Here is a 9,083-nt window from a genome sequence, read left to right as displayed (position 1 = left end):
CAGAAGTTCCTCTGGGTATTCCTCCAGAGATTTATCATCATTATCATATCTTATATCTCATCTCTCACCTATCATCTCTCATCATCATCATCTCTCATCCCTCATCATTATCTTTCATTTCTTATTTCGTACCTTTTAACTAATCATCATCATCATATCTTATCTTTTATCTATTATCTCTTATGCCTCATGTATCATCGTTGTCTTCATCATTATTATCGTCATCACCATCTCTCATCACTAATCTCTTATCTCTCATTCCTCTTCTCTCGTTATCACCATCATATCACATATCTCACCTAACACCTCTCACTGTCATCATCTCTCATTTGCTATCTTTTATCTCTCATTACCCATCTCTAATCTCTTGTCTTTTATCTCTTTTCTTGTCTTCCATCTTTTACCTCTCATATCTCATTTCTCATCACTCATATTTCAACCCGCATCTCTCACCTCTCATCTCTCATCTTCCATTTCCAGGCACTCACGCGAGTAACGAACTATCACATCGCGATATTATCCTGATAAACCATTCTGTGATATATTCACTGCGTTTTAAGACAATTAGAAAGGCTCGTACTCCGTTACATGTGCGAGACAAAAGCACATAAAAGTATTTATGCTCTCTCCCACTAGCTCTCACTCACAAATCGTATCCACCTGCAAGAGAAAATGTATGTTCAGTATGCACTAGTCCATGTTTTCACCCGGTTGGCGTCTGGTATTATTTTATATTAGATGGTCATGAAAAGAAATACATTCAATTTGGTCACGTGAGAGGAAATTCGAAGCCTGTTCATTTCTCATCTCTCAACTCTCATTTCTCATCATCTTTCATCTATCATCTCTCATCACTGATCTCTTATTTATAATCTCTCATCTATTGTATCTCATATCTCATCACTCATCTCTCATTTCTCATCCTTCATTTCAATCAATGTACGGATTGAGAGCGATACCGAGAAAAGAATCGACAATCTCGATCGGGCAATTCCCTCGTGATGCTCTTCGTAGAAACCGGTTTCAGAACCTCCCCCTGGCAAGTTGCTAGGGATTACTCAACAATAGCCAGAGGCCAGCGAGTGGAAATGCCTGGCGGCTACGACAAGAGAGTTAAAAGTAGCACATCGGCAGGTTTTTGTCTAAATTAACCGAGCATGATCATTTGAGTATATATTTAACAGAATAATATAGATGAAACGTAGGTGAAACTCAGTTGCTTTAAGGAAAAGAACTTAAACTCAAAAAGAGTTGCAGAACTTTAAAAATCAAGAATCTTATTACTGGAGAGTTTTAGTAGAAACCATACCTTCTTAAAAAAGACGGGCTTGGTGGTCTAGTGGTGGATACCGCTTCTAATTCGTATGCAGAAGCTCCTGGGTTCAATCCCTGGCCCGTCCCTTTCCTCCTACTGTGTATATGTATTTCTATATATTTTCTCCCTCGTCACTACATGTACAAATCTTGTATATTCACTTGTTCATAGCCATCGCTAGATCAGAAACGGGTTAACCCTCAAAGCCCCAGGACAAACTTCTTTTTTTTAATCGTCTGATACTCAGGGTCTGTAAAATATAAAAATAAGCGGGTTTCACTATGATCGATGGGAAGAGTTGTACTTCATGTAAGAGTAGTTGTCAAACCGGAAGTCCATGTTTGAATCTGTTCTTGCACCGGAAATAAGTGTTCCCTGGGGCAATATTTTGGCGAGTCGTCTTTAAATCTGGTATTTTATAATAATTCTGAAATCTTTAACAACTTGAAATGGTGGGCCAACGCAAGAACACAATGCTGAGGCTGCTTTCTTGCATGAGATGCATCTGAAACTTGGTCCCAGGAGTGTACTTCCGGTAGGACTCCCTAAGACCCAATTTCGTGATCATAATCATTTTGCACCTGAAAAGATGATTTTAGAAGTTTGGTGTCTATGAAGAATTTGTTTCGTATATTTGAGCCCTTCTTTTAAAAGTATCACTCATGTGATTAATCCACCTAAAATTCAAACACGGGTCATACTTTTAGCCAACGAATTATTACTAGATCATTGCATACTTTTAGGCGTTTATCGGTTTCTGTCCCAACATACAAAATTGATTCCAATTTGTAAAAGCACGCTTCGCTAAGAAATTTAAGGCCTGATTTAGATTCCACCTTGATTGATCTACCGATAATTAACAGCGAATTATTGAAAAAGTAGCCTAAAGGCAGCTGTAGAACATATCGCCAAACATAGCACCAGGGAACACTTATTTCCGGTGCAAAATCAGGTTCAAGCATGGACTTCCAGTTTGACAACTACCTTTGCATGAAGTACAACTCTTCCCATCGATCATAGTGAAAACCGCTTATTTTTATATTTTACATATCCTGAGTATCAGCCGAATAAAAAAAAGAAGTTTGTCCTGGGGCTCTGAGGGTTAAAAAAAATCCGTTTCCCTTCCTTCCAACTTCTATCAGATAACGCCTACGAGTTATGCAATCAATCTTCAAAGTAATCAACACACTAATCTCTCACCTTACGCCTGGCATCCACGCACCAGTGTGTGAACCCTCTACCAACCATATCCCACCAACACTCCGACATCCGCATGAACGTGTGCAGACGCAAAGGTATATTCGGTCTGCTGTGAATGTAAAGATTATGAAAAATAAAAAAAAATCTTGATAATTGGTTTCGACTTAATCATTATAATAAAACTTTTTTCAAATGGATATAATGCCGAATAATTTTAAGAGAGATCAATCATTACATTGTTATACCAAACATACAATGGATGATTAATTTTTTTTTTTATGAATTCTGTAATTATTCCACAGACTTTTATCTGTGCACAGCTGTGATAATAATTACAAATTCATTTCGAAGAGAACGAGAGAACATCGAGCTACAGGCAGCAGGTTCCTCTCCAATGGGAAGAGAGTATTATTAGATTCAATCATCGCCAGCATTTAGCATTGCCAGTCACCCGCCAGCTTAAGGCAAGTACGCCTAAGCAACGTCCACTCAGTTCACAGTAAACATTCGAAGCGTACGGAAGCAAGCATACATAGGACTACCGTTTAGAGTCCGTGAAAATAAACGCGCGCGAGTTTACACATTACATACCGGAACACAGTAGGCCAGTTTTGCGCCACAGCCGGAAGCCATCACGTTGAAAGACGATCAACGGACCGCGTTGGACTCCTTCGTCGAAAGTCTGAAACCGGTAGTGAACGAGATGCACGTCCACCCGAGTTCGCCCAACTCGTCCCAATCGGAGGACGACGCCGCCACGAAGATCCAGGCCGGATTCCGCGGCTATCGGGTGCGGAAGCAGATGCGCCAGGGACGATCCGGATCGGGTGCCGGCGGTAGCAGTTCGGCTTCGGGCTCGCAGGCTCAGCGATCGCCCCGGGTGTCCAAGAAGCCGTCGCTGGAGGACAAGTCGGCCGCCAAGATCCAAGCAGGCGTCCGGGGTTTTCTGGTGCGAAAGCGGCAGAAAGTGGCCACCGATGCCGCAACAAAAATTCAGGCCAGCTTCCGTGGGTTCAAAACCCGGAAGGATCTGAAATCGACGACCAAGAAGGACAAGTGAGGGCGTTGCCAACCCACCGAAATTTAGACGTGTGGACCTGTGTGTACATTTTAGAAGACAAGAACGTCTGAAGAGTTTTATGGATTTTTTTTTTCTGTAGGCTTAGCCGTGAGATACATACAAGTAGGTAGTGTGGTGTGAGGCAAATATCTGTAGAGCGGATTCAAGAGAAACTGGCCACGCGTGGCGAACAGCACCATTTTTGGTGGAATCAGTTGGGATGCCGTTCTGCCAAAAAAAAAAATACCTGAAGAGAATCGTGAGATCCAGTCAGTGCGCCGCAGTAGGCGAGGCGGCAGAAAAAAGGTGCTGTGGTTTAGTCGCCTGCTATGATGCCCGCGCGCCCGCCATGCAATCGAGCAAGTGAAAGTAACCCGATCGCATTGGAATAAGGAAAATCAGAAAAGGAGAAGATGTTTTATGTTATGTTTGAAACGCAGTGCTTCCATTTAGGGGTAATCTGAAAGGGACGGGAGGGCTCCTCGCAGTCCCGTTCCGTTAAGACGGAAGGGGTACTAACTTAGCATCGCCTTAAGTACAGTTCCGCGCAACGAGGGCAAATTTTCCGATTCAAATATGGAGCGTCGGTACCTATCCATGTGAAAACAAATTAGTGCCGCATGAAAATCGCGCGTTTTACAATTTTAATGTGTTTCTATCTCTCCCAATTGCCAGTGTACATTTCATTATGTCTGATGCTTCATTGACTGTTAGAAAAACAAACGGCCGACTTCTAGTCTATAATTAGTATTCGTATTGCCCTCCCTTCAATGTCTCGGCCGGAGGAAAGGTGCGTGAGGGGCACGACACGTGAAAGAAGCATCTGTTGCTATCGTCCACGTAGCCGCCTACTACGATACCACAGAGAACAGACATCCAAGTCCAGTTCCGAAACTGTGTAAGAAATTTAACGGCCATTTGAAATCGGCAACACAAGTGGCAATAGCGTGGCGCTGCAATCGGTTAATTTCCCATACTAATTTAATTCACCACTTGAAATGTTTCAATTCACCACTGATTGTGGCAATATGGTGTTTGGTGGCGTAAGTGTTGTCATCGTATATTGGTTTGCAACCTTACTCAAGTAAAGATTCAAATCCTTACACAACTTTCCGAATGGAATTTGTTGTAGCCTGGATGTCTGTTCTCTGTGACGATACGACGACTGGTGCTTCCAATGTTCCAATGCTGCCGCCGCCAGTTTCGTTTGAATTTGTTTTTAATGCTTTGTTTGTATACAACACTGAAGCCAAGAAATAACTCTGAGAAGCGCGTTTGTGTGCGGGGAAAGAAGGCGCGCCCATTTTCCAGTTTAATTTCAAATCTCGTTTCTATGTTTTTAAATTGAATCGCCGCCGTGTGTAATACAAATTTCATAAATTTGATTACTTTGCCTTATCCGGATTAACGTAGTTAGGAAATACTTGCAGAGTTCTTACTAGACTTCCAGATGGGGTTTATTTTTTATATGTATTAAAATTAGCCACTAGGACAATAGAGTAGAAAGTGATTTCTAATATATGAAGTTTTAATACCATATAAGTAGTGGATTTAAAAATTATACCGAGCTGTATACAAGTATTTATCGTTTGTAAGTTTTTTTTTTCTGTCAAAAGCGAGTAATAAAGCGTAGTTAAGACCTAGCCTACTGAGATGGTTTTCAATGTGCTTCGAACGAGTCCGTCCTCCATTCATTGGTTTGGTGAGTCACACATTGGTTTGGTGGTTGCTTAGTTATAGAAACAAGTCATGGCCATCTGAAGTGTCACAGTGAGGAAGTTTAAAACTCGATTAGCGATCGAGTTTTTCAACTCATACACCTCTTATCAGTTTCCATTTGTTCATAAGTAAACATGCATTGTACTGTATCAATCGGTTTGTCCCTTGGTTTGAAGGTTTTCGTTTTTGATATCTTTCGCTTTGATAAAAAAAAAAGTTAAAACGATTGAAAACTCTATCCACCTAATCAACAATGAAGTGTGTGGCAATTAGGTTCCACTTTTCGAGTCCTCTCCTGATTAGGCTTCAACCTTGATCTCACTCACAGCTAAACGTACGACACCTTGTTCCACTAACAACCGAAAAAAAACATGGAAGAGAAGGAGAAGTTTTTGAGAGTCATTCTTTCGAAGCCGCGGTTGCTGCCTAACATGAATCGACGCGGACAGTTTTTGGAAACGCAAAACAATCCAGTTTTACCTCCACCGAAAAGTGTAGTCACGAGTCAGAACAAACATGATGGTTTGTGTGCTATTTTGTTGAGAGGAGAAACATGGCCCATAGGGATGGATGATAACGAGGGGTTGTTGATGGCTACGCAATAAGTACCTTGTAATTGCGTTGATCTCACCTTGAATGATTTGTTTACGCTTAAGCGTTTTTGATGACAAACTTGTTGCGAGACAATGAACGAGTCGTTCAGTTCATTTCTACAGAAATTTTAATGTATTTGCAATCAACAATCGTAGTAGCCATGACCGAGATGGTGCAAATTTTGACATTCTAGTTTTGCCTTCCGAATAAATAAGACGTTTATTGTAACTCTTTCTTTTACTAAAGAACTATTGAAGAAGGTGACAGACTTTAAAAATCCAAATATTTATTTTCATTAGGATTTGTAAGTGTTCGCAGTTCAGTGTGGAGTGTTTTTGAGATTTTGTGTAAATTGTATATCGTGTTTAATATAAAATAGTGCAGGTAGTGTTCGTATGTGTTGTGCAGTTTTCTCCGTCAGTTACTGTTAGTCTAGTCCATAGTTTAGTAGACTACCGTACTACGCCACCATCAACGCTACTTCCAAAACCCACCACCAGAGGGAAAACGAAGTCCTTTTTGGTAGCCTAAAAGGGGTGGCAGATGCTGAACCAAGATGGAAGGAGATACGCACACGAACGGGCTAACGGGCACGACAAACGACAATAGAATGCCTTGGGTCACTGTCCGAATACTGGAGGCCAGTGAACCATCTACACTCGACTCCATAATTCTTAAAGAGTCGCAAAAGAACCACCAACCGAAATGGTTGAAAGAACAGTTTTTAAGTGCTGTACCTCTGAAGCAAAGATAGAGAAGTGGAAGACAGAAAGAAGTGAAGCGAAGGACAGCAGAACCCTTGGCAGAACCCCGCTGTTTTTGGACAGAACTACGGTTCTGTAGGAGTTCAAGGTCCCCCCCCCCCTACGTTGGGATGATCCGTAGAGTTCCGCCGCTGACCGAGTCCGTCAACATACTCGACCGCCGGACACCCAGAAGGGCCTGCGAATGCTGCCATCGACTTGCTTCGCCACCCCGTAAGGCCGCAGAAGAACCGACAGACACTAGCTGTGCACGCCGCCATCGATGAAGTCCTGGAGGTGTAAGCTGTGTGGTGGTGGAAGGTAGAAGACGGGGCCCCGAAGAAGTGAAAGAACAGGTTAGATTAGACTATAAGAATGTGGGAAAGAGGAAAGTGGTAGAAGAAGAAGAGGCCGGAAAATTCCGGGAATAAATGTGTGTAATAATGTAACATGACGTGAGTTTTTATGTACGACAGTGCGAAGATTCCCTGCTCGCGAATAACTGGTCGAGAAGCATGCCGACCCTGAGGTGTTGTTTCAGGGAGTCTCAGGAAGGCTCCCCTACTGAGCTAGTTGGCAGTTACAGATTTCAGGGATGTTTAGGGAGTACCAAGTGATCTTAGGAGCGTTTCAAGGGGGGCAGGGAGTGTCGGGATCTACTGGTACCCCTTGAAACTCCTTCAAACGCCCTTGAGACCCTCTGGAACTTCGGAACCCCCTTATACCCTCTGAAACACCCCTGATATCCTCTGAGCGTGCCTTAGCCTCCCTGGAACCCCCTGAGACTCTCTGAAACGCCCCTTAAAAACACCGAGACAACCCTAAGACCCCTGTAACGCCGCTGAGTCCTCATAGTATCTACTGATGCTTCCTGGGACCCCCTTGAAATGCCCCTGAAATCCCCTGGCACCCCCTGAAAACTCCTGAAACGCCCCTGAGAGACTCAGGGCACTCAGGGACTCAGGAACATCCTCAAAATTTGCTGAAACCCGTTCAAGCATCCCTGAGGCTCCCAGGAATCCGCCTTGAAGCACCCCTGAGTGGTGCTGAAACTGCCATTTCAACATATCTAAATTCAACCACATCCAGCTCATTTTAGAAGCTCAACCTGAGAATAAGATATATGAAAAACTTGTGCGGCTAGACTAGTTCTACAAGAAAGTCACGGAAAAACCGCTCTTTTACGAATATTTAAGGTAAATGTCACGGACTACCTTCGAAAAATGATTTTGTGGAGAATTATTTTAAGGCGAAACTGGAAGCATTAGGGTTTCGAACTACTTGGGCAGCCGCGTCAATTTCCGGCACCTCACAGCAAAACAAATCAAAATATCACTGCCGCATATTTTACAAACGCCCTTCCGTAGGTAATCGTCTCCCGTTACCTTTTCGCAACGGGATCCACAGTCAATGAGCTACACTTTCACTCTAAACCCGCACAAGTGCTCAAAACAAATATTACTCACAGACGGGTGCTCTTCGGCAGCACAAAGATGGGTGCCGAAGTGATTTCCCATTTGATTTTGCAGGAAGTTCGGCACTGGTGCCGAGAATTGGTGCTGGACTAGGTGCAGTAAACTCGTTCAAAATCAACTTTCCGGCAGAAAATCTTCACAACAATCACTGTTAACAACAAGTTTACTCAATAAGGTATCTGATTCAAACGGAAGAAGTGGACAAAAACAGTAGTTTCGTTGTAAATTTGGGTAATACCTAATTTTGTTTACATGTTGTGCCGGGAATAGGGTAAAAACCCCTATCTATTTTTTTCGGTTTTTGATTTTTTTTTAAATAACGAAGCAATATTTCCAAAATCGGTTTCGTGCTCATGTAGAGTATGGATCAAGATATCTTCTGAATTTTTTTGAGGTGGAAAATGTTTTCCATTTTTGCAGAAACCATTTTTTTGTGAAATTTTGTTCAAAAATGGTTTCTCCGAAAACGAAAAGCATTTTCCACTACACAAAAATTTCAGAAGATACCTTGATCCATACTCTACGTGTGCACGAAAACCAATTTTGAAAATATTGCTTCGTTATTTAATAAAAAATCAAAAACCAACAAGTGAGGAAATTCTTCCAGTTTCGCCTTAACCCTTTGAAGCCGGAGGGGTTATATATGACCCCGGCGATGAAACCGAGTATAACAACCATGTTCGAGACCAGCGCGGTTGCGACAGCAGCGGCGAAACAATTCGGCTTCAAAGGGTTAAGTTAAAATTCACCAATAAAAAGAAATTTAAAAAAAATCGAAAAATGCCAATTGATATTGACCATGAAGTGGAGCGGACCTGGTTGGATGGTTAGAACACGTGACTATCATGCCGAGGACCTGGGATCGAATCCCACTCCCGACAAACTCACAAAATGTGAGTTCTTCCTTCTGAAGGGAAGTAAAGCGTGGGTCCCGAGATGAACTAGCCTAGGGCTAAAAATCTCGTTAAAACAGATAA

At 42.4% G+C, this 9,083-nt stretch overlaps 1 protein-coding gene across 1 annotated transcript; it reads left to right on the top strand.

Annotated features, from left to right (window-relative positions):
- The first annotated feature begins 2,965 nt into the window (after positions 1-2,965).
- LOC109404027 (IQ domain-containing protein N) lies at positions 2,966-5,218 on the top strand. Its single transcript, XM_019691149.3, has one exon. It carries the CDS (start codon positions 3,219-3,221, stop codon positions 3,573-3,575), a length of 357 nt encoding a protein of 118 aa, XP_019546694.2. The 5' UTR covers positions 2,966-3,218; the 3' UTR covers positions 3,576-5,218.
- The last annotated feature ends 3,865 nt before the right edge of the window (positions 5,219-9,083 follow it).

This window comes from Aedes albopictus, chromosome 1, assembly GCF_035046485.1.
Source record: "Aedes albopictus strain Foshan chromosome 1, AalbF5, whole genome shotgun sequence".
NCBI classification, from domain to species: domain Eukaryota; kingdom Metazoa; phylum Arthropoda; class Insecta; order Diptera; family Culicidae; genus Aedes; species Aedes albopictus.
Note: the sequence above shows the minus strand (reverse complement) of the source record. Positions and strands in the feature narration are given on the sequence as shown.